Here is a 26,007-nt window from a genome sequence, read left to right as displayed (position 1 = left end):
GAGAGGGTAGAAGGGAGGGAGGAGGGTGGAGGGCAGGAAAAGTGGAGGGTGGGGAGAGTAGGGGGAGGGAGGGTGGAAGAAAGAGAGTGGAGGGCAGGGAGGGTAGAGTGGAGAGAGGTTGGGGAGGGAGAGTGGTGGGGGAAAGTGGAGGGCAGGGAGGGTAGAGGGGAGGGAGAGTGGAGGAGGGGGAGTGGAGGGCGAAGGAGAGTGGAGAGGGAAGATGGAAGGTAAGGAAGGTAAAAAAGATGCAGGGTAGGAGAGAGTGAGGGGAGCAAGGAGGGAGGGTGGAGAGAAGGGAGGGAAAGTGGAGGGGAGGGGAGTGGAGGGCAGGGAGGGTTGAGGGGAGGGAGGGAGAGAGCCTCACCTTTCTGAATACTTGCTCTGGGTCAGGCCCTATTCTAGGCACATGGCCACGCAGTTTCTCGATGACTCCATTTCATAGAGGACCAAAAGGAGACTGAGCTTGGCGACATGAAGGCTCCCTCTTGCCTAAGGGCCTGTCGGCTGCTCAGGAGGCCTTGCCAGGTCCCCACGGGCCATGGCAGGGTTTGCATATTCCACATGTTCTCTCACCTGAACCAGCACAGGCCCAAGGCAATGGCAGCGGTGGCCACAGCAAGAATCCTGACAACCACTGGCTGATAATGGGTACCCCTTAGACACTGCGCCCCAAAGCCCAAATAATCCTAAACATGAAGAAACTGCTGCCCAGAGAGGCCAAGTGACTTAAGTAAGGTCACACAGCTGACAGGCCATAGCGCTAGGACCTACACCCCATGTTGGAGAAGCCATGATGTCCTAGAGCCTGGGACATTGCCTGGTCTCCCGGCCAAGGTGGCAGCAGCCCCCAAGCAGCAGTGGCCCCAATTCTGGTCACTAGGCCCTGAGCTTGTCCCCGGCGGCCACCCGCTAATTAGCCAGGAGGCTCCTGCCTGCTCAGTGGCTGTTTTGGAGCAATTCTCCCAGGAAAGGCCAAGCTTGCAGGAGCAGGAAAGGTAATTGCTAATTTGCACGAGAGGAGACAAAGGGACAAAGGCGCCCTTGGCTGCCTGGGTGCAGCCTGAGCCAGCTTCACATCCAGAGCTCCCCGCCGCTTGCCATCCGTCACTGTGGGCCTGGGACATCTGTCTGTCCCAAAGACACATCCACACCGTCTCTGTCCAGTGTGGGTCACCCAGCCACGCCCCAGGAAGGGCAGGCGAGAGCATTAACATGGCCCTGTCATCCTTCAGAGCACTGCAGGGGAGGTGGACAGGGAGCTAACGACTGAGGAAGCAGATGACTCCCACGAGCGTTCCAGCATCTTCTAGACACTCTGCATGTGTTGCTTATGGAAACTCACAGCCGCTCATGGGTTGATGCTGCTCTCAGCCCCATTTACAGGGGAGGAAACTGAGGTACAGGGATGAAGCGACTGCCCAAGGCCACCTGCTAGGATGTAAAGGAGCCAGGATTAGCACTCAGCCCATCTCGATGCTGAGCTTGCACTATTCTCGCTATGATTGAAATTGAGACTATCTAGTTCAAGACTCCCATTTTGCAGCTGAAGAAACTGAGGGCAGAAGGCTACAGAATGGAGGAAGCTGGGCTTTGGAGTCCCAGCTCTGCCTCTTATGTCCTGTGTGCTTCAGGACACAATCTTCCCTCTTTGTGCCTCAGTTTCTTCATCTGTAGAATGAGCTAGAAATCTCCGGGTTATGTGGGCCGGGGAAAGGATGTCCGGCCCGCAAGGTGCTGCATACCAGTGGGCTCCCTGATTGCTCCTGGGAGGGGTCCGCCAGCCCAGTGCCCCCGGGGGCAGAAGCAGGTGCAGCTGGAGCCTGCAGCCCCAAGCCCTGTGAGATAGGACTCAGGCTGCGGGAACCAAGGAGCAGAGACCAGTGGACAGAGCTGGGAGGCCGGGCTGTGGCCAGGAAGGCCGGTCCAGGGAGGAGGGGCCCCCTGCACAAAGCCTGCCTGCCTCCACCTGCCTGGGCTGTGACTAGCGCTTGGGGGCTTGGGATCAGGCAGGCCCGGGTCCGCACCCCACCAGGCATGCCCCTCTCTGAACCTCAGCTTCCTCCTCGGCAGCACCCCCTCACACGGCTGTCCTGAGGCTGAGAGGAGCTGACAGAGCTCAGAGGAGCTGACTTGGATGACAAGGCACTGGGCGCCAGGCTGTTGAGGGAACAGTCTGGAGAGCCCGCCCTCCCAGCCCAGCCAGGCCAGACACCGGATGGACACACAGGCCGAGTGGACGGTCACGTGAGGCACCTCTTCCTCTTCTCGCCGAGACCTGCCCCAGACTCTCCCTGCCTGTGGCCGAGCTTCCCCCGGCTCCAGGCCTTTCAACGACCTTACAGCAGACCTCCTGACCCATCAAGCCGTGCCTTACAAAACCTGCTCGGGGACCAGAAATCTGACAGGTGCTATTACTGCGTGGCACACATGTGCAGGAGGTGCATGCATGGGGCTGCTCTTGGTGGGGGGTGTAAGGGCACTGGACGACCTCCCCTGCCCTCCACCCCCTGGGCTCTCTGAGCCAGAACAGCCTGGTCTTAGCCCTCCACTGTTACCGTGGCCAAGCCACACATCCTCTCCAGGCCTCAACTCACCACCTCTGTAAACTGGGGCTATGACTTCTTGTTCCATCTTCCTCATGGGGTTCTTAGAAGACTCAAAGCAATAGGACAAATTTCCAACAGCTTTGAAAACAATTCAGTCATACATTATGTTAGGTTCTGGTTTTAAACCAGAGCACAGTGGCTCACGCCTGTAACCCCAGCACTTTGGGAGGCTGAGGCGTTGGAGACCAGCTAGGGTAACATGGCAAGACCCTATCTCTACAAAAAAAAAAAATTAGCCGGGTATAGTGGCATGCACCTGTAGTGCCAGCCACTCGGGAGGCTGAGGTGGGATGCTTGAGCCCAGGAGGTCAAGGCTGCAGTGAGCTGTGATCGCACCACTGCACTCCAGCCTGGGCAACAGAGCAAGGCCCTGTCAAAAAAAATATATAAACAAAAATATACATTTACTGAGAAGCTCCCACAAGCCAGGCCCCAGGCTGGGCACTCACACGCACGCTTCCTGGTATGGTCTCTGTAGTCCCATCGCAACCTGGCTCTCTGGGCCTCTTGTCCCTGTTCTGCAGTTGAGGCCACTGAAGCTCTGGGAATGATCTGTCTAAGATCACGTGGCTGGAAAGTGGCAGACCCAGGGTTTGAATCCAGGGACATCCAAGAATCCACCACTCAGGGTAAGGAGCTGGAGGATGATAGCCCATGTTCCGAGTCCCCATGCGTCTTCAAACCACTCTGCACCTTTAAGATATGGGCAGCAAGGCACCTGCCCCAGCCCCACCTAGGAGGCTGGCATCACCGACTCTTGTGGGGACGGACTACGAGGGCTCAGAAATCATTTTGTTCTGAGACCCAAGGTCCTGCAGAGTAAAACGTGGTCTTTTGATTCCCAAATACAGGGCTGGGGGAGCTGGGGACAGTGGCCTCCTTGCAGCTCCTCAGACCAACCAGACACTCCGCCTCGGGGCCTTTATACGTGCTGTTCCCTCTACTTGGAATGCTTTTCCACCCAATTCCTACATCACTCGCTCCGGCACCTCCTCCAGGGCTTTGCTTAAAATGTCATATTTCACAGATGAAGGCCTCTCACCGAGGCCCTCCCCAACACCCTGTTTAAAATTCTACCACCTCCTGCCCCAACCCCTCCAGTTCCCCTGGCTCTGCTTTGCTGTTCCCTATGCATTTACCAGCATCTGACACAGTGGACTCATTCCTTGCTTATTGGGTGCTGTCAGCCTGCACTAGAACATCAGCTCTCCAAGGGCAGGGAATTTTGTTTACCCCTCCAGAGTAGAGTGTCCAGCACAAATATTTGAATGAGTGAATCAAACTGAGGCCCATAGAGGGAAACTGGGCGCCCCAGGCTGCACAGGAAGCTCAGGGCAGCATTTGTGTCCCGGCCTTCTGTCCCCAGCCCTGGGCATCTGTCCCCTCTCTTTCCTGGCATGGGATCAGCTTGGATTTGCTAGAATGGGGCTGCAGGAGGGATCCCTGCCTCCTTCCCCTCCCGAGAGATATGGGAGCCAGCAATGGGTGGGAGAATAGCCCCTGCCCTGGGGGAGATGAAGGGGAAACAGCAGTGCGGGTGTGTAGAATGTGTCTGTCCAAGAGACCCTGGCTTCCCACCGGCCCCACTCCCCATCCCAGACCCCAGAGGCAAGGCTTAGAACAGAGCCTTCTTTTCTCACATCCTCCTGATTTAGGGAACGGGATCTGCCCCAGACACACTAGCTGCCATGGCAAGGTGGCAGTTCTTTGCCTTCCTGGTGGCCTCCATGGAGGATGGTTCTCCCCTTTCACAGACGGGTGCTGAGGGCAGAGGAGCCAGGGCACCATTTGCCCAAACTTGCTTGGGCAAAGCCAGACCTCGGGAGGGGAAGGAGCCCCAGGCTCCTGCACCCGCCATTCTAGCAAACCCAAATGAGAGCAGAATCTATAGGAATGAGGGGGAGGGGCTGGAGGGGTGAATCTGAGTCTCCTCCTCCTCATCATCAGCTGCTTTGTCCTACATGAAGAACTCTTCAACATCCATTCACTTATTTATCCATTTAGCAACCTGGAGAGGGCCTCCTGGGGTGCACTGTTGAGACCCACAGATGTGGTTCCTGCCCGAGTGGCTGGCACTACAGGTGCATGCCACTATACCCGGCTGACTTTTTTTTTTTTTTTTAGTAGAGACGGGGTTTCACAATGTTGCCCGGGGTAGTTTCGAACTCCCGAGCTCAGGCAATCCACCGGCCTCGGCCTCCCAAAGTGATGGGACTTCAGGCACATGCCACCACACCCAGCTAATTTTTGTATTTTTTTTGTAGAGATAGGGTCTTGCCATGTTACCCTAGCTGGTCTCCAACGCCTCAGCCTCCCAAAGTGCTGGGATTACAGGCGTGAGAGTTCCTTGAACTCTCCTCTAGCAAGTCAGACTCATATGCTTTCCCTGTGCTGAGCCCCCAACAGGGGGAGGAAACTGCCTGACGGAAGTGGCACGTGGCCATAGCTGGGAGCAGCTGCTGGTCAGCCACCCACCTGAGCACACATCTGGGTGCTGCCCTTTGCTCACAGGGGTCCCTGGACAAGTTGCATAAGATCTCAGTGCCTCTCAGCATTGCTGCAGGGGCCCAGTGTGCAAACACACAGGCAGCACTTAGAACAGACTGGCACCCAGTGAGTGCTCAATAAACATGAGCTGGCACACTACCATCATCATCATCATTGCCATCAATGCCACCATCGCCACCACCATCACCACCACCATCATCATCATCACCACCATCACCACCACCACCATCATCACCACCATCACCATCACCACCACCATCATCACCATCACCATCATCACCACCATCAATCATCTTCATCACCACCATCACCACCACCATCATCATCACCATCGTCATCTTAATCACCATCACCACCACCTTCATCACCATCATCACCATCATCATCATCATCATCATCACCATCACCATCACCACCACCATCATCATCACCACCATCATCACCATCATCATCATTACCATCACCATCATCACCACCGCCATCATCACCACCATCATCATCACCATCATCTTCATCACCATCATCACCACCACCATCTTCATCACCATCACCACTATCATCACCACCATCCTCTTCATCACCATCACCACCATCCTCTTCATCACCATCACCACCACCACCACCATCATCATCACCATCTTCATCACCATCATCACCATGATCATCATCACCACCATCATCACCATCTTCATCACCATCAACACCACCATCATAATCACCATATGAACATCATCACCATCATTACCATTAATATCACCATTGTTACCATTACCATCACCACCACCATCACCACCATAGTCACCACCATCATCATCACCATCACCACAATTAACACCACTATTGTTACCATTACCATCACCACTATAATCATCACCATGATCGCCATTCACCATCCTCACCACCATCCATCCCCACCATCCCCAACACCATCACCACCATCAGCACCACCACCACCACCACCATCACTGTGTCATGTAGCATCTGCACCCCACAATATGTCCTGAACTCTGCCAGGGCAGGAACCACATCTGTGGGTCTCAACAGTGCACCCCAGGAGGCCCTCTCCAGGTTACTAAATGGATAAATAAGTGAATGCATGTTGAAGAGTTCTTCATGTAGGACAAAGCAGCTGATGATGAGGAGGAGGAGACTCAGATTCACCCCTCCAGCCCCTCCCCCGCATTCCTACAGATTCTGCTCCCATTTGGGTTTGCTAGAATGGCGGGTGCAGGAGCCTGGGCTCCTTCCCCTCCTGAGAGATATGGGAGCCAGCAATGGCTAGAGCCTGTAGCCTCCCTGGAGACCAGACTCCAGTCTCTGCCCTACACACACTGGACCAGACTCACTCCCTAAATACCTCCCTCCCCATGTTCCCCCTGCTCTACAATACTCAATGGCTCCCAATGCCTGAGATCTGGCTTCCTGGGACCCCATTAGGGGGCCATCCAGCCATACCTCCCCAGCCCTGCACCTCCCTTCAGGCCAGCTTCTTTCCTTCCTTCCCACACTCTGTGCCCCTGCCCCACCTGGGCTTCCCAGCATGGGCAAGGGGAAGTGGAAACCTCCCTATCGGGCTTGAGGCCAGTGATGACCCAGCCTGCCGACCCTGCCAGGCTCCTGAGTCTCTCCACTCTGGGACTGGAGAGGCCTGCTTGTTGGGTAGGTCAGACCCCCCTTGCTGGGACTGCAGGCTGCTTGTGTGGGGGACTCTGTCCATCTTGCCAGCCCTCATGTTGGCCCCATGACAGCTCTGCTTTTCCATTTTGCAAAGGAGAAAACTGAGGCATTCATTTAAGAAATAGCCACTGAGTGCTGGGAGCTCAGCAGTGAACAAGACAGCAAATATTCCTGTCTTTGTGGAGCCCAAGAGGAATACGCACAAAAACACAGCATTTGTCAGATGTTCATAAGGGCTCCAGAGTTAATATAAGGGGCTTGAGAGTGATGGGAACCAATGACATTTTGAAAGGACAATCAGGGAGGGCCTCCCTGAGGAGGTGACATTTCAGCAGAACCCAGTGAAGTCCAGGGGAACAGCCAGGCCAGTGTGAGGGACCACAGCTGGGCCTTGCAGGTCATGGTGACTTTTGTTCAGAGAGTAATGAGAAGCCATAAGAGAGTTTTGAGCAGAGAAGGAACATGGTCAGGTTTACGTTTTTAACATAGCGCTTTGGCCACAGTGTGAAGAGGGGAGGAAGTAAGAGGAAGGACAATGAGTGCTATGGCTGGGGAGGAGGTGACAAGAGCTGGGAGCTGGGGTGGGGGGTGGCGATGGAAAAGGCATTGCACTCCCGCAGTCCTAGGGTGCTAGTTCCTGGGAAAGGGGGGCCCAGAGGAGCCAGACACCAGGGCAGCAGGGCTGGCATGGGGGACTCCAGGCAGAAGCCACCTCCTGGAGCTCAGCAAGCCTGGCACAATCTGGACAGGGGCTGGGTCCCCGAGCCAACCAGCTGGAGAGCACACCAGCCCCTAAGCTGCCCTTGACCTCTAGCCAGGGTGGTAACTATTACCCCCAGCTCTGGGATGGCAGAGATCAAGTCCTATTCACCCCCAGGGAGGCAGTACCTAGCACAGCTCCTAGCAGAGAGCAGGTGCTCTGGAAATCTTTGTGGAATGAATGACAGGAGCTGGTACATAGCAGGCACCGATCAAAGTGTGCCAAACGAACCAATGAATGAATGGGCTGCCTGCAGCCCTGTATCATTTGCTGGTAGTTTCTCGTGCTAGTCCGAGTTCCTTAAAATAATTACAACTGCTGCGGATGGCAGAGCCTTACCAGGATCCTGGCCCTGGGCTGGCTCTTACCTGCATCCAACAACCCAAACAGCAGGTTCTATTACCAGGCCCATTGTACAGGGGAAGAAATGAGGCCCAGAGAGGTTAATTCAGTTCCCCAAGGTCACGGCATTACTTAGTAGCACCACCCAGGATTCGAACCCAGGGCTGAGTTCTTCTCAGCTACATGTTAATACCCCCTGAACCAGGATCTTATCAATGACACCGTCATTCCCAACTCAACTGTAAATCCTCCTGAGGAGAGGGATCCCTGGGGTCCCTGATGAACAACCCCCATCCTCCATCACAGCTTAGGTACTGCGTTGGCTCTCCACCGCAGCTTAGAGAATGACACCACCTTCCCGATAAGGAACCCAAGGCTTGGAGCTTGGGAACTTTTCCAAGAACGATACTGCAAAGGGGCAGCAGAGGAAGGCCTTGAGCCCCGATCTTCTGGAGCCTGGCCAAGGGCTCCTTCCCATAGTCCCGTTCCCCGTCCTGTCCCCACGGTCACCCAGTGTACCCAGCACAGGGGCAGGGATTGAGTTCCCAAACCACGAGCCCCGCCCGCAGGAGCAGCTAGTTCCTGGGGCCCAGCAGGTATCCAGAAAACCCGCCCATGCCAGAGGCCAGTCTCAAGGTCTGGGGCCACTGGGTTGACTCTGAGCCAATTTCTCGCCTCTACCTCTCTTTTTCCTGAATAGGGAAAAACCACAAAAACTGGGCTTTATGCAGGCAGGGCATGCTTAGCTATACATGCATGATAATGATTATAATAATAATGGTAACAACAGCAGCCGCAGTGCTGATGGCCAACACGCACCAAGCACCCAGCCATGACCTTTAAGAAGCCCTCAATGCTCACTACGGCCTCCAGTGAGGCAGGTCCTCTTACTCCTCCCACTTGTTGGATGTAGAAACTGAAGCACAGAGAACTTCAGCAAGTTGTCCAAGTCACACAGTGAGTAAGCAGTGGATTCAGGATTCAAACCGAGGCAACCCCGCTCCAGGGCCACGTATGTTGGGCACAGAAGGGACTAGACCCCTCCATGCAGCGGAACCAGGGGCAGGGAATGGGGCGGACCGGCCACTTCTCAGGCCTGGGAACTGCCGGGGCTTCTGTTGTTTTGAGTCGGAATCTCACTCTGTGGCCCAGGCTGGAGTGCAGTGGCACGATCTTGGCTCACTGCAACCTCCGCCTCCTGGGTTCAAAATGATTCTCCTGCTTCAGCCTCTCAAGTAGCTGGGATTACAGGCGTGCACCATCATGCCTGGCTAATTTTTGTATTTTTAGTAGAGACGGTTTGTTTTTTGTTTCACCATGTTTCACCATGTTGGCCAGGCTGGTCTCGAACTCTTGACCTCAATTGATCCATCCATCTCGGCCTCCCAAAGTGCTAGGACTGCAGGCATGAGCCACTACATCCAGCCAACTGCCAGTTTTGGTTTGGGTTTTAAATCATGTGCGTGCACTGCCTGTGGTGCACCCTCGTCCACCTTGCCCCTCCTGGGAGGCCTCTTCCCGCCTCTCTCCATGGCATGGCTCGATTCCTCATAAGAGGCTTCCCTGCTTCCTCTCCGGCCACCCAGGCACTCTCTCCCTGTCCTAATCCCCCAGGAGGCTGCCCAAGATCACATACTGGCCACCCGTCTGCTTTTGGGGTGGCTGGCCATGCTCTTGACCTGGCCTGAGTGAGGGGCTGCACCTCCTCATTTAGCCCCCACCCGCTGTGGGCAGAGGCCTGCTCTCACAGGAGCAGGTAGGCGCCTCTCCCAGCCTTGGTTGATGTGGAGTGGCCAGTGGCCGGCTGTGGGGCTCCATGCCACTCTGTACCCTCCCTGAACTGCAGAATCCCTGGTAGATCCCTGAGGGTGAACCCTACCAATAGTCCCTGCTTGTGCCTAAACAGCATATCCCAGGGTTGGTACCCTCTGCCAGGCACACTCACACCCGACTCCCCAACCTGGGACCAACCACCGTCCAAGCCCATGTAACACCACAGGGGATCCCAGGAGCTAGGCCTTGCTGTCAGAAGGATGGCGATTTAGGGAGCCGAGGACACAACCCTTCCCTGTGCTCTGCCTCTTCCCAGCTGTGTGCTCTTGAGCATCTTACTTAACCTGTCTGAGCCTCCACATCTCCATCGGCGAGATGAGGATCATAGCGGTCGCCAGGTTTGGACGGTCACATGGGGTTGTGTGCATAAAGTGTTTAGCACAGAGCCTGGCACTTCATAAGGGCTAGACAATACTGGCTGTGTCACGACTGCCATTCTCACTCCGTAGTGAACACTGACTGGGTACTTCATGCATTCCAGCTTCTCCCCACAGCAACTCTAAGAAGTAGCTGACATCTCTCTCCCATTTTATAGATGTGGGAACGAAAGAAGTTAAGACAGATCCAGGCCGGTTGGTGAGTCAGGATTTGAACCCAGGGCTCTCGGGCCCATTCAGTCCCGTAATGCGCAGCCTGGATTCCGTGGGGCCCACTGCCCCTCGCCCCTCCTCCCCAGGGACGAGCCTCTGATTGGAGCAGCAGGACTCCCAGCCTCTGCTTCCCACCTCTTTGGCTGGGCGCCATCCCTCTGCCCTCTGGCTTCCATCAAGGCCTCCTCTCCTCCGGATCTGGAGGCCAGGGTCCTGTCCATCCTGGAGGCAAACCCAGCTGACAACTGCCCTCCTGGCAGCCCCCCAGCCCAGTTTCCCTGAGCATGCCCTGGCTTCACTCCTACCTCTGCCCGCTGCCCCTTCTGCAGCTCTCTGCTCCAGCATCCCCTGCCCCTGCCCAGGACTCCACGTCCGTAGGTCTAACTGCCACTGGTCACGCCAGAGGTCTAAGCAGAGGGCAGCTTGTTTCTGTGCTGAGCACTTGACATGAAATCTCTCTTCACCTCCCCCAGGCAACCCTGAGAGATAGGTCATACTATCACATCTTTCTTTTTTTTTAGACAGGGTCTCACTGTCACTCAGGCCAGATGGAGTGCAGTGGCACAGCCATGGCTCACGGCAGCCTTCACCTCCCAGGCTCAAGCATAGCTAGGACCACACGTGTGCGCCACCATGCCCAGCTAATCTGTTTAGTTATTATAGAGACAGGGTCTCGCTCTATTGCCAGAGCTGGTCTAGAACTCCTGGGCTCAAGCAATCCTCACACCTCAGCCTCCCAAAATGCTGGTATTACAGGCATGAAAACCCGTGCCTGGCCTGGATCCATTTTACAGATGAAGAAAACTGTGGCTCAGAGAGGGGCAGCAACTTGCTTCAAGGTCATTCAGCCCGTGAGTCCCAGCGTTCCACGGAAACCCCGGCCAGTCTGAGCTCCAGAGCCCCACTCGGCGGCACTGCCTCACCTGACTTCGCCACAGCTTCTAGGGTCATCGATTCCATCACAGTCACAATCACGACTGTAGCTCCTTTTCACTGAGGGCTCGGCTCTGTCCACGCCTTAGTATAGATACTTCTACACAATAGCATACAAGGAGGATATAACTGATTCCATAGCTATTACCATCCCATTTTACAGATGCAGAAACTGAGGCTCAGAGAGGGAAAGTAACTTACCCGAGACTGCACAGCAGCAAGCGGCGGACACTGGACACGGCCCCTGGCTCCAGACCCCCACTGCTCTGCTGACCTGCAAGGCCCTCGAATCAACATAAAGCCCTTCCCCACAGCCTGCTCCTGTCCCAACCTCAAGAGCTCCAGAGCGCATCCATCCTCCATGGAGCCTCCCAGCCTGAGCCCTCCGAGCTACCTCCCTTCTTCTCTCCCTCGGCCCATGCTTTCCTGTCGCCCTACAGAGAGCCTCGGAGCCACTCTTGGGAGCTTCACGTCTGCTGGCTTCGGGGTCTTTGCTCTGAGAGCCTCCAAGACGGAGCAGCAGCCCCTGTTCTGTGGCCCCCCTGGGGGGGCTTGGTTTTATGCCATCTTCCCAGCTACTCCCAGGGGTACGAGTTTTATCACCCACTTATACAGAAGGGGTCAGGGATCAGAACAGGAAAGCCATTTGTCCAGAACCACACAGCTGGTGCCAGAGTTGGGATCCAAATGCAGGACTGCCCTTGGCCATACTGCCTTCTGGGTGTCCCTACGGTGGTTCTGCCCAGCCAAGAGCCCCTGCTGCCCGGGCAGACCCCTCTCCACATCCCTATGACACGACAATCCCACTAGTTAAACATTTCACATGGATTCTTGCCTTTCATCTTTCCCAACAACCCGGCAGGGGAGGGGCAATCATCAGACCCATTTTACAGATGAAGAAACTCAGGCACCAAGTGGCTGCTTACTGGGGGCCCAGCAGAGCCTGTGCCTTTGTTTGCTAACCTGTAGAATGGGGTCATAACAGGCTTTCAGGGTGCTTGAGGACTGTGCAAGTCTATGGAAACCAGGGGCTCTTGGAAACACCCCCAAGGGCTGTCCTCAGACAAGGCCGGAGGCCCGAGTGTTTTTCCCGGCTTGCCAGCCTGCAGTCAGGGCCTGGCCTGCCGAAGGAAGGGCCCCATGTCTCCTTGAACATTTCCTCAGTCCGGGGATGCCGAGAAAACGATGAGTCATCCACCCAAGCATAGGCCTCCCAGGAGCCTGTGTCGGGTCCCAGCCAGAGGGGAGGGTTCCGAGCTGGAGAGGAGGCTGGGGAACACGATAACTCCCATGCAGGCCCCACGAGGCCTGAGCCATGGGGTCCCCTGCGTGGCCTCCCACAGCCACAGGCTGCCAGCCTGGAGGACACCTTTGGATGCTGCCCCCAGATCCTGCCCCTGCGCATGCGCCTTCTCCCCAGATCGGCCTGCACTGCCCAGTTTCCTAAACCGCTCTTCCCACCCAGGAAACCTGGGGTGGACTGTGACCCTCCGGCCTCGCTCGCCCCACTCCCCCCTCACCTGCCCCCAGCCACTCCGCCTCTGGTCCTTTGAGGAAACCCCCCGGGCCCTTCTCCCTCACCTGGCTATGTCTCCGCCTCCCGGTCCTGCTCCTCCATCGCCCTCTTGCCTTCTGCCACAGCATCCCAGTGCTCCTCCTAAAACCCCGACGTGACCTTAGCTCCCTCCCCGTAAGCAGGCACCCTCCTACCAGCTCCCTGCTGTGCCTGACCTGATGGGCTCCTCAGATCGCTCTCCTCCATCTGGCCCCAACCAATCTTGCCAGCTCACCCCCTCAGGACCCCACCGTGATTCTCAAGCTGACTTGGCCATTTACTCATCCCCACTGCACCTAGAATGTTCTTCCAAACATGCTTCTCTGGAAAAATCGGGTCTGGGATCTGCCGTATACAGCCCGCGCTGATCCCGCCAAAACCAGTCCCACCCGCCAGAATAAGCTCCTCCATGCTCTGCTCTTGCTGAAAAGTCCTTTTTGGCCTTCAAGGTCCAGCTGAAATGTCACTTCCCCAAGGACTTCCCAGGCCCTGAGCCTCGGGAGGGTGGGTCTGCACCTTGGGGCTCCTCAGAGCCTCTGTACAGAACTGGGCAGTTCTCAGAACCTGGCTCTGAGGCATCTGATGGCCCCTCCTGCCCCGTGGGGGTCCCCTTAAGGACAGGGGCTGCTCTGGGTCCTGGGGATAGAGCAGCAAAAAAAAATAAAAATAAAAAAAAAACAGATGCAGGCAGGGCGCGGTGGCTCAAGCCTGTAATCCCAGCACTTGGGGAGGTCCGAGGTGGGCAGATCACGACATCAGGAGATCAAGACCATCCTGGCAAACACAGTGAAACCCTGTCTGTACTAAAAACACAAAAAAATTAACTGGGTGTGGTGGTGGACACCTGTAGTCCCAGCTACTCGGGAGACTAAGGCAGGAGAATCGCTTGAACCCGGGAGGCGGAGGTTGCAGTGAGCTGGGACTGCGCCACTGCACTCCAGCCTGGGCGACAGAGTGAGACTCTGTCTCAAAAACAAAAACATAAACAGATGCAGTCTGCCCTGCTGGTGCTCGTGGCCTTGTGGGTAGACAGACCCTAAGCATAGAAACTAGTGAAATATACAGAATGTCAGGGAGTGTAAAGGGCCACAGAGGAAAAATCAAGTAGAAAAGAGAGATGGCGGAGGGTCCAAGGGACCTAAGGTGGTCCTCACTGGGTGATCAGGGAGGCCCTCTCTGAGCAGGTGACATTTGAGCAAAGATCCGAAGCAGGAGAAGAGCTGACCATGCAGAGATCTGAAGAAAGAGTATTCCAAGCTGGGGGAAGGCCAGTGCAAGGGCCCTGGGGCAGGACTGTATTTGGCATGTTTGGAGAATAGTGAAGAGGCCAGTGTGGCTAAGGCCAAATGAACGAGGGGGGAGGGAAGTGGGGGTGGCGACAGCCGGTGCCCCCTCACACAGGGCTCTGCAGGCCACTGGGAAGGCACGGACTCTTGCTTCGAGTGAGACAGGAGTCTTGGAGGGTTCTGAACCGAGGAGGGAGAGAACCTGACTCGGGCTTTCTAAGGTTTCCTCTGGCTATTTGTGGGAAGGAGGGGTGATGGGGGCAGGGGGCAAGGGACAGGGTAGACCCAGCGGGCCCCCTGGGGAGGCTGCTGTCTCTCCAGGCTTAGACCAGGCCGGAGGCAATGGAGGCTATGAGACATGGTAGAATTTGAGATGTGCTTTGAAGGTAGAACAAACAGGATTTGCAAATGGGTTGGATGGGGAGGGAGAGGAGGTCAGAGGAAGAGGTCAGAAGTGACTCTCAGGTGTGGCCAAGGAAGGGGAAGGCTGCAGTGGGCTGCCTATAGGAAGGGCCATGAGGGAGTGAATGAATGAATGACCTGAGCTTGGGCACCAGAGGCTCACAGCCAGCTCTAGAGCTCAGGGGGACCTTGACTGAGTTCCCTCCACTTGCCTTAGTTTCCCCATCTGCAACAGAGGAGGTTCCACGTCCAGGGTGGCCAAGAGGACTAGTATTCTGGGATCTACAACTGTGCGGGTGAGAGGATGGGCCCAGCCTCCCGCCTGCTCTGCCGTCTCCCCACTCCCCTGCACTCCCCTCTGCTGGCCCAGCAGCCTGCCCAGGCCAGGCCTGCAGCTGCAGTTGAAACCGGAAGGGAAGGGCATGGACGAGAGGCAGGGGTGGCAGCTGTCTCCCACCAGGCTGGGTCTGGCCAGGTGCGAGGGCGGCCTCAAGGTCTAGAAAGTCTAAGTGGGGTGCCCTCAAGGGAGTGGGTGGAGAGCTAGGGCACCCCTGCCACCTTCACTCCTGGGGGTCTTCCCATGGACCCCAGCCTCCAGGCCCCGGGGTGGAGGGTCAGACAGAGCTGGGGTGGAGGGTCAGACAGAGCCCTGGAGCTCCAGCCCAGCCATGTGCTCACTGTGCGCCTCGGGGAGGTTCGCTGGCCTCTCTGGTACCAAGTTCTCATCTACTTCACAGAACCCAGGCAAGAATAAATGGAATAGTGTATCTGGCACACAGCAGCAGGAGCTTGAAAAACTGGGAGACGGGCTCAGACCCCTGCCTGAGGGAAGCAGTCATTACGCCAGCCATTACCTGTTCTGCTTAAAACTCCAGAGCCCAGGAACTCATGTTCTCAGCCAGGGGGCCAGGTGGGGGTCAGGTCCACAACAGAGAAGGGGCGGGGCCAGGCGGGGTCTGGTCCATGGAGAAGGGGCGGGACCAGGTGGGATCTGGTCCCTATGGGAGACAGGCGGGCGAAGGCTTGTCCCTCTCCTCAGCAGGTGCCTGACAGGCCTCAGTAACGCCCTCCAGTGCCCTTCCTTGACCTCGGATCTGGCACCTGGGAGGAATTCAGAGGCAGGGAGATCACTGGAGCCTTCTGTGTGTAAAAGATAATGCGGTTCACTGCAGGGCAGGAACCAATCAGGGCAGCAAGAGACCCTCAGCTTGTAAGTTCCCAGCTCTGGGGGCTCATGCCACATCTCCGTCCGTCACCAAGACTTCTGGTGCCAGGTGCAGTGCCTACCACCTGTAAGCCCAGCTCCTTGGGAAGCTGAGGCAGGAGGATCACTTGAGCCTAGGAGTTTAAGACCACCCTGGGCAACAAAGGAAGAACCTATCTTAAAAAAAAAAAAGGGAAAGAAAGAAAAGAAAAGAAAAGAAAAGAGAGAAAGACTTCTGTATTCAATTCAATGCAACATTTCTCAGGCCCCTGATAGCACTAGAGACACAGAAATGACTCAGATATAACCTCTAGGGAACGCAGAGTTGCTGCTTACCTACTCTATGCCAGGGACTTAGCTGGGTGCTTCATCTCCACTGTTCCATTTAATATTCACAACATCCTTTATCGCCATCCCCATTTTCCAGATGAGGAATACTGAGGTTCAGTGAGATCACACAGCAGCTAACATTTCCTGAGATTTGCTACATTTGGGGGCCCTATGTGCATTAAAGCATTAATTTCCACATCGGTCCTAGAAGAGGAATATGATTGCAGCTCCATTTTACTGATGAGAAAATTAAGGCCACAGGAGGCAGAGGTTGCAGTGAGCCAACATTGCATCACTGCACTCCAGCCTGGGTGACACAGCCAGACCCTGTGTCAAAAAAAAAAAGAAAGAAAGAAAGAAAGAAAGAAAGAAAATTAAGGCCAAATTGATAAAAGGGCAGAGATGGGTGTCACCCAGGCTGGAATGCAGTGGCATGATCACAACTCACTGCAGCCTCTAACTCCTGAGCTCAAGTGATCCTCCTGCCTCAGCCTCCTGAGTAGCTGGGACTACAGGTGCGTGCCACCATGCCTAATTTTTTAAAAATTTTGTATAGAGCTGGGGTCTCACCATGTCCCCAGGCTGGTAGGCCTGGCTTTGACATCATGAGTTAGCAGGGTGGTCTTGAGCACGTTCCTTACCATCCTCAAACGACAGCAGAGACTGCCAGCTTGCCAAGAAGTGGAGCTTTGGAGCCCATTTTCCAGAAAAGGAAACAGACTCAGAGAGGCCAGGCAGGCTGCTTGCCCAAGGTCATGCGGCGATGAAGTGGCTGAGTTAGGACCCCATAGGCCCTGGCCCCCTCGCTTCAAGTTCAGAGCCTTTTCTCCCTGGAAACCTCCAGCCCCGTGCTTGGCTTTGGGCTTTGTTATCATAGGACCATAGCAAGAGGCAGGTAGGGGGTGGGGCGGGAAGCTAGAACAAGGAGATGCCTTGGCTGCAGTCATGGGGACGGGGCACGGCACCAGCTCTTATGCCCACCACTTGGCTTCAGCCAGCTGCTGAGACGCCAGGGATGGCAGCGGCCAGGGCAGCAGCTCGGGGGACTTGGCGGTGATGAAGGACACCCCTGCCGGACAGGGTGCGTCTGATCCGGACCTCACACGTGTGTGCATGCACATGCAGTCACACCGCAGCTGCCAAGGCCCACAGCCCAGGTGCCCACATAGATGCAGACAAATATGCAGAGGAGCCTCTCCACCTGTGCCCTGCACACACTCCACACACACACACTCACAGGCACTCCCAGCCTGCACATGGATAGGACAGCACATTCACACCCACACGGTTGCACTTTTACACACACACACACACATGCACATGCATGTTCTGGCCCATGAGCATGCACATGTACAGTATTCAAATCACATGACCTCTGAGGTAAGATCCGGCTTGAAGAAGGCTAGGTATGCCTGAGGCCCTCCACCTGGGTCCCCAGACAGCCCCAGCCACAGGCTCCCCACCCCCGCAATCCTCCCAGCAGCATTTCCGAGGTCCCAGATGGGCCTTCCAGCCTCCCAGACACACAGGGACAGCCAAGCAGTCTGCAGGGGCCATAAAGGAGAGGGTTTTCCTGCCAGCTCCTACCCAAGGAAGAAGGGTGCACGGTGCCCCCCCGCCCCTCAGCAGAGAGTGACCCAGGACTTAGAGGGGAGGCCCCAGGAAGGCAGAGTCTGACCCATCTGCATCACCCTGGCACCAAAATGCAGCCCCCCAGAGTTACCCAGGACCATGCCACCCAAATCACAAGGTGTAACTGACAAAAACGCATGCTCCACCACTCACAAGAAATGCAAATGGGCCCTGGGCCAGACACCACTGTCAACCTTCTTCCCAAAGCCCCCACAGGGCCCAGGACAACAGAGGAGTTCTTCCTCCTCCCTACCCTACACCCATGCTCGTGACCCCCAGGAAAGCCCACAGACTTTATGCTGTGCCAGTCCTGCCTCAGGCACCAGCCTGGGAATACAGACACCTTGACCAGAGGGATGCTTTGAAACTAATTCGGACTAAAGTGTAATGGACTGAAAGCGGGACATGAAGAACTATGCTTTCAAATTGGATCAGGTTGCAAGACCCTTCAAAATCAGATACACGCAAGGCCCCTGGCATCGGCGTGGCCGGGGGCAAGTTCTGAGCCTCCCTTAGCTCAGTTTACTCCTGAAGTCTAGCAGTAATCACAGCACGGGCCTCTAGGCTGCTGTGAGAATTCCAGAAACTGATGCGTATCGGCGCCTCAGCCCAGTGACAGGCACACAGTAGGTGACCCCTGAAACAGCTGCTGTTCTGGTAATTCAGAGAAAACCAGGAACTATTGAGGGACTCAAGCAAAGGTCACAGCACATATTACGCAGTGCTAAGTCAGAGGCCATTTCCCGCCCAGACCAGCGGCCGCAGGTGCCAAAGGTTTACACAAAAGCTCTGGGGAGAAAGACTTAGGACTGAAAATGCTTTCCACTAAATGAACGTTGTTGCAAACTGGGAAAAGACCACCATTAGTCAATTTGGGTAGCGGAACACCTGGGGTCCAGCTTGCGAAAACCTGGTGTAGAGAGCGGAGTTTGGCAATCTGGAAGTTTCCCTGGGGGAATGGGGCTATACTGGTGGGATTCCTGGATGTGACAGGCCCACGGAGAAGCTGCAGGGGTGCACAGAGAGCCCTGTTCCAGTCCTTGCTCCTGACAGATGGAAACTTCCTCTCTCTCGGCCTCAGTTTTCCCATCTGGAAGATGGTACAGTTGGGCTGAGAACCTCTATCTCCACACAGCCTTTGGGCTCTCTGATCCTAGGAACTGACAGATGGCCCAGGGCTCCACCTCAGTCCTAACCTGTGGCTCTGGGGACGGCTGCGCTCCTGAGAGGCCAGAGGAAAAGAAAAGGGGTTGTTTGACTTTGTGGCTGATGCCAGAATGGAACTGGAGGGTCTCATCTCCAAGGGGTTCGCCTCCCCCACTTGGCAGCCCACAGGGGCTGGATTTGAAGCAGGCCAAACCTAAGAAATAATAAATCCTCACCCGGCTTCGCCCAGCCAGGAGGTCCCCAGATGGCTCTTGTCATAAAGAGATCTTATCCCCACCAGCACCCCTAGCTGCACGTGGAGGACTCCGCCCTCCTCCCCTCTGTCCCCTGCTTCCACCTTCTACTTCCTGTGACAACCTGCAAACTGAAGGCCAACTTGCCTCTCCCCCGACGCCCAGGCTTCTCCTCGACCCCCGCCCTGCCCCACCCCCACCAGGGCCCCAGCTGCAGGAGGCCCTGCAGAGTGTAATTCCCCTCGCCCTCTCTCTGCCCTGGGCCCGTCCGGACAGATTAAGCCTTTGTCACACACACCCAGAAAAGCTCAGGGCCAGATGGGACGGGACAAGTGGTGTCAGATCATCGACCCGAGGCTGGCCGGGACTAGGAGAGGGCCCCGACCGCAGTACCGCATATGGCTGTGGGAGGAGGAAGGGAGGCCCAGGGTGGGGGCAGCCAGAGAGCAATGTGGAAGAGGTGACACACCATGGCCACCCTGGGGACAGAGGCTCTATGGGGCCTGTCGCTGCTGGGTGACCCAACTCCTACCTCCCTTATTCCTTGGAATTTTTCTACCTGCCCTCCTTTGAAGCCCCCATGGGCTTCTTTATCCTGTCCTCAGCTATACCCACCGCCCCCAACAGCTGGGTGACCTGGGAAGCAGGCACAGAGCCCCACCCACCCCAGCACCCCAGTGCCCATACAAGGCCTGTGGGTACTTAACAAATGCCTTGGACAAAGGTTTACGGCCTAATGACCTTCACAAAAACCCACCGAGGACCAAACTACAGGCTCTCTCCCAACTGATACCAGGCTCGAGGGTGTGGGTGGGTGTGGGTGGGTGTGTGTGCACGCGCACACACACACACACCAGGGAATGTAGATGTGCTTTGCACCTTTCAAAGGAGGTCCCATTCAGCCCCTCTCAGGAAGAGGCCAGGGCTGCCCCAGAATTCCCAGCAGGATTTGTTCCTCTTGGATCAGTGAAAAGGAAAATGGAAATATAAAAATAATAACTGGGCCCCAGGAAGGTACTTGGAGATGGGGGTGGCAGGACTCAGGCATTTGCGGCTGGCTCCGGCTGGCTGGGCGAGTGGCAGGTAACTAACGGGCTCTCTGGGGACCAGCAGGCCAGGCAGGCGGGCGTGGGGAGCCTGAGGGCAGGTTGTCGAGGGAGGGCATGTCTGTTGTGTTTGTCGTCCTCCTGGCAGCCTGCACTGGGAGGCCTGGGTCCCCTTTCTCTGCCTCTCGGGCAGGTGGTCCCTCGGGGAGGGCTCATTATTGGTCTGAGAGCCAGGGTGGAGGCTGAGGACAGTCCCACTGTCAGGGGCAGGCAGGGCAGGTCAGCATGGGTCTCAAGGAGCCTCTGAAGCCAGCAGCTGGCCCAGCAGGACCTGGGGCCCAGGCCTAGCACCCAGTTTCTGCATGTGGCCTGGATAGGGGGAAGGAGTGCTCAGCCTCGACAGCTGTGTGGGTAGAGGATGACTGCTCCAGATGCCCACTCCCTAGGGAGAAGTCGAGCCACACAGAGAGCCAGTGAGCCAGCGGCCAGGTCTGGGGGGTCACCCCCCAACTCCAGGAGAGGGTGGACTCAGGGCTCCTGCCTCAGATTCAGGATGTTGGGCCAAGACTCCCAGCTCTTCGGGGAGCTGTAACCAGGATGGGGGGTAGGGTGGGGCATCGACCTGGGAAGCCCTGATGGCAGAGGGCACTGACCCAGAGTAGGGGGCACGGACCCAACCAACCGTCTCGTGGGTCACTGACCTCAGAAAAACCGCACTCCGGCGGGGGGCAGTGACCAAAGATGCGGAGAACCGATGAGGGGACCGACCTGGCAGGGTGGGGAGGGCTGACCTATACTCCCCATCTGGGAAAGTGGGCACTGATTTGAGCTGGGGGAGGGGTCCTGGACTCGATCGGGGGAGGGGTCAATGACCCAGACTCGCCGGGTTTGGGCGAGAGTGCTGATTTAGGCTGGGGGGTCCCTGCCTCCAGCGGGCTGGGTCACTGCCCCGGCTTCCCCCTCGTGGAACCCGGTCCCGGCGCGCCCCTCGGCCCGGCCCAGTGTTCTCGGTCCGGCCGGAGGCGGCAGCGGCGCAGATGGGCTGCTGGCGGCCGCAGCGCGGTTATCAGCGCTCCTCGCAGATGGGCCAGCCGCCCTCTGCGCTCGCGGCTCCCACTCCCCGCGGCCTGCAGCCCCGTCCCCTGGGCGCGGGGGGAGGCGCCTCCGGATCTGCTCCCGGCTCCCGCCTCCCTCCCTCGCGGCCCCCTCACCCCGCGGGCCCGGCCCGCGGAGGGGGAGGAGGAGGGGACAAGTGCACTTTTCGTAACGACCGAATCAATTGTGTGTGAAGAGCCCGCTCCGGCCGGGGACGGGGCTGAGCGCGGGGCGGGCGGGCCGGCCGGGGGAGGAGCGCGGAGGGGGTAGCGGGGGAGCGGGGGAGGGAGGGAGGCCGGCGCGGGGCGGCCCGGCTCTTGCGCTCCGGCCGAGGAGGGAGCAAGAAGGGCGGGGGGAGGCCGGCGCGGCCCGACCGGGTCGGGGGCGGAACGCACTAATGGAGGGTCTCAGCGACGGAAAGTTCAAAGCTCAGCAGCGCCCCGGGAGCGGCCGCCCCCCCCAGCCCCCACCCTCTGCAGAACAATGGGGTCCCGGCGGGGGAGCCGCGGGGCCCGCGCAGCACGCCCTCTCCAGGGCGCCCCGGGCCAGAGGGGACGCCCCCGCCAGGCCGCCCGCCTCCTCCCTTTAGGCTGCTGCGGTTCCCCGCCCCCTCCCCCACGCCACCCCGCCCGGACCGGGCCGGCCTGGGGGACGGGGGAGGGGAGGGGATGGATAGGTCAGGCCGCCCCCGTCCCGGGGAGGGGGGAGCGAGGGGGCCGAGGGGGCGCCCCACCCACCCGCGGGAGGCTGCTCCTGCGCCAGGCTGCGGCTCCGGCCGCCCCTCCCCGGGCCAGCCCCGGGTGGGGTCGGGGCGACAGTGCCCCGGCGGGCCCCCTCCTCTGGCGCTGGGAGGCCCGGAGGAGTCCCCGTCCCGCGGCAGCCCCTACCTCCCTCTCCCCCACCCCGCGGCACCACCCTCCGCACACACACATACACACCGCCCAGCCGGCCCGGGGGCGGGAGCGCGAGGCGCCCGGGACAGGCAGCCCCGGGGCGGGCGGGGGGAGGCTCGGGCTCCAGAGCAGCCGCCTGCTGGCGGGGGGAGGGGACGGGAGGACGGAACATGCTGGGGTGAGCAGCCCGGGACAGCCCGCCCGGCACGGCCACGGCCCGGGCAGCGGCGCGGAGGGGGGCAGGGACGCCCCGAACCCGGAGCGCTGCCCAGGCGAGCCGGGGAGGGCCGGTGAGCAGGGACGCGTGCGTCTCCGGCGGCCCGACACACGGACAACCTCAGGGACACACGTTCGGACACACATCCACACCCCCACCCCGCCCCCGCCCGCCCGCCCTGATCCCCGCCGCGGGACCCGCCCGCGGCCGCCGCGCGCGCACTCACCGAGCCCGTCTTGACCGGCACATACACCACTTGGCCCATCTTGGGTTCCCGGCCGCTGCCCAGGCGGAAGCCCTTGGAGCGCACCCAGAACTGGAACTTGCCTTTCTCGCCGGCTGCGGGGCCGCTGCCCGCGCCGGTCCCGCCGCCGCCCTGCAGGACCTCGGCGATCCGCTGGTATTTGCTGCGTGTCACTGTCTTGGTTTTGGCCGAGTCGCCGTAGGTGCGCAGGCACCAGTCCCGGAACTGGCGGCCCAGCTCCGAGTCCCCGGGGCTGCGCTCGCGCTCCCAGCCCCCGCGCAGCAGCAGCGTCGGCTTCGGCATCCTCCCGCCGCGCCCGGCGCCCTCGGGGGCGGGCCGGCCGCCGGGCCGCCCGGTGCCGGGACTGGGCTGGGCTGTGCTGGGCCGGGCCCGGGCGCGCCGCGGCCGGGGCTGTCCCGCGGTGTGGCTCCGGCGCTGCTGCTGGATGGGCGCGGGCGGCGGCCGGACGCGCGGGGCTGCGGCGCGCTCTGTCCTGCTCGGGCGGCGGCGGCGGCGGCGGCGTTGGCGGCGGCGGCTCCGGCTCGCCTCCTGCTCCGCCTCCTCCTCCCCCCGGCCGGGATGCAGGAGCGATGGAGGCAGCTCCGGGCCCGGAGGTGCAGAGGGGGCGGGCCGCCCCGCGGGCGGCCGGGGGAGGCGGGAGGCGGGGAGCGGCCCCGAGCGCGGGGAGCGAGACCGAGCCTGGGCGCGGGCGGCAGCAGTGGCTGTCAGCTTGCGCGGCTCATCCTGCTCCTGCTCCTGCTCAGGCTCCCGCTGCCGCGGCTCTTCCTCCTCCTCCTCCTCCCGCGCCCGCCTCCACCACGCCGCGGGATCCCACCTGTTAGAGCGGCGCAGCCTTCGCCGCCGCCCGCCCCCCCTTCCTCCCGCGCCCGCCCGCCGGGCCCAGCCCCCGCCCGGCCCGGCCCCTGGGGGCGCGGGGGCCGCAGCGCCCGCAGCCGCCGGGAGAGCAGAAGCCGCAGGCGCGCAGTGCCCAGCCCAGGGACCGCGTTCCATCTGGCCGGGCCGGGCCCGGAGCTTCGCAGGCCCCGCTCCTCCCGGACGCGGCGGTCCCGTGGGGAGTAAGGCGCAGACCCCAGCCCAGCCGCCGGCCCCCTGGCCGCCCCGCCCCACTTAGCCCGGCCGGGAGATAGAGGGCAGGCTCCCCTTTCTCGCTCCGGCAACTGACCTCTCTCCTGTCAGCTGACGCCAGGAGAGTAGTGTTCCCCTGGGGGAACCCCACATCGTCGCCCTTCGGGGCCCCCAAACTTCCTCTCCTTTTGCCTCACCCTGAATTCCCCGAAATTTGGCCAGCTTTGCCTCTGCTTGCCTGCTCCACTGCTCTGGGGCAGGCCCAGGCCCCCTGGGAAGTCGCCCGTGGCCTCAGCCCCATCCCACCTCGGCCTCAGAAAACACTCAGCACATCCACAAACTCATCCTGAGACTCCCTGCCTTCCCGGGCGCGCCTTGTCCTAGAATCTCTTGCTGAGTAAACTCAGGTGGCCCCACTGCCCCCCTCCTACCTGGGCAGATCTGACCTTGGGTAGAACTACCTGGCCCCCCTCCGCCTTAATGAAATTACCAACATAGATAAAGGCACAGGCCAATTCCCCAGGATTTCTGCACCCCCTACCCCCACTTCCTTAACAGGTCATGAGGAATTGCACTTCTCTCCTCGGCATCCCCTGGGTCCACCCCCTGTCCCCACGACACTCCTGTAGGCAATTCACCATCCAAGTCCTGAGACCCAGACTTTGGCTAGCCCAGGACCATCATTTCCTGCCTAGTAACTATGGGCTACACTCATCCCAAAGTCCCCCACCCCAGGACCTACTGCGTGCCATGTCCTGGCAACTCTGAGAGGCAGAGGGGATGGCCCCATTTTACAGAGGAAGGCCTGGGGCTTGGAGAGGTGGCCTGACCTGCTCAAGGTCACGCAGGAAGGAGGGGGTGGGTTTCAGCTCATGTGCATCTGGCTCCTACTGCCATATCACACAGTCTTCCCCTTTCTCCGCGCTGGGAGAGAGCCGCACGCGGTGTATACCTGGCTCCTTTCCCCCAGTAGACAGGGAGTTCCAGATGCTCAGGGTCGTACCTGACCCATCCTCATATGCACAGTCCCTAGCACCACACCTGGTACACAGTAGGTGCCAATAAATGCTGAAAGAACCCTAGAGGTCTCCCAAGTCCCAACCTCTCTCTGCATTTCACATAGGAGATTATTTTTAGATAATTTACATTTCCATGTTACTTTATATACACCAACAACTCCACAGTCATTTTTCCTCTTTATCTTCCCAAGAGCTCTTTTTGGCTCTATGCTGGTAGGCATGCCCATTTTTAAGAGGTGACCACTCAGAGCGGGGAAGGCACTACCCAAAGGCCAGCCGCAGGAGCACAGGGGCTTCCGCATGATGAAGCTCAGACCCTGAGTTTTTCAGGGATAACCCTTGACGGTGATCCTTCCAGCAGCCTCTTCCTGAGAGCAAAGGAAAGTCTAGCCTGCCAATGGTAATCTAACTGGTGGCAAATATGCCCCGTGCCTGGGTGGTGGGGTCCCTGCGTGAGCCCTGGTCTCTCTGTCCAATTCAATAACCGCTGAGCCAGACCTCCTCCCCACCCAGTCAGTCTTTGCCTGCCTTTCAGAGCCTAAAAACCTGGTTGTCAGTCTCGGGCTGAGTCCCACCACAGCAGAATGCGTAGTGTCATGTAAAGAACATAGGCTTCAGGTACAGTCAGATTCGGAAGTGAATCCTGACGATGATTTGCCATGGCATTCTTCATGCTCACAGGTCCCACTTGGCTACTTCCCAACTGCAAGAAGCCATCATTCCACCCTTTGCTGGGTGACCTCAGGCAGGTCACTGAGCCCTTACTTCATCATCTGTATAATGGGGCAGGATGTCACGGATGTAGAGATGCCACAGGATAAGAGTGCCTGACCTGTGACCAGTGCCCAATAAGTGCCATTTTCTCCCTCATGGGGCCTCGAAGTATCCAAGGAGGAAGACAGGCATTGCTGTGCTTCATTCATTCATTCAATAAACATTTGTTTCACAGCCATTCTGCAGAAGGGGCTTGGGATACGGTCATGGGATCCCCAAGGTCCCTGACCTACTGGAGTGCACCAGTGGGTATGGAAGACAGCTATCGAGCAAACCAGCAATTGATCACAACAGCCCAGGGAATGGACCACAAAGGAAAGAGGGAGCATGATAGCAAATAATGCAGAGAAGGGGCTGCTTTTCTTAGGGGGATCAGGGAAGGCCCCTCTGAGAAGGGAGCATCTGAGCAGTGACTTAAATGACAGGTGCCAAGGCATGCTGTACCTGCATTCCAGGCAGAGGGAAGAGCAAGAGCAAAAGCCCCAAGGTGGGAAGGAGATTGGCATGTTCCGGAAGCTGGAAGGTGGCCAGTATGGTGAAGCAAGGGAAGAGGGGTTGGAGGGCAGGAGTCTTCA

At 58.5% G+C, this 26,007-nt stretch overlaps 1 protein-coding gene across 1 annotated transcript in view; it reads right to left on the bottom strand.

Moving 5' to 3' along the window:
- The window catches only part of LOC108291178 (nucleolar protein 4-like), a 63,919-nt gene extending 40,604 nt beyond the window's left edge, over nt 1-23,315 (bottom strand). Inside the window, exon 1 of the mRNA XM_017511368.2 lies at nt 22,536-23,315. Within this exon, the coding sequence (XP_017366857.1) occupies nt 22,536-22,856 (321 nt within the window). The 5' untranslated portion in view covers nt 22,857-23,315. The remainder of the gene's footprint in view (nt 1-22,535) is intronic.
- Between the last annotated feature and the right edge of the window lie 2,692 nt (nt 23,316-26,007).

This window comes from Cebus imitator, unplaced genomic scaffold (assembly GCF_001604975.1).
Source record: "Cebus imitator isolate Cc_AM_T3 unplaced genomic scaffold, Cebus_imitator-1.0 Scaffold18, whole genome shotgun sequence".
NCBI classification, from domain to species: Eukaryota; Metazoa; Chordata; class Mammalia; order Primates; family Cebidae; genus Cebus; species Cebus imitator.
Note: the sequence above shows the minus strand (reverse complement) of the source record. Positions and strands in the feature narration are given on the sequence as shown.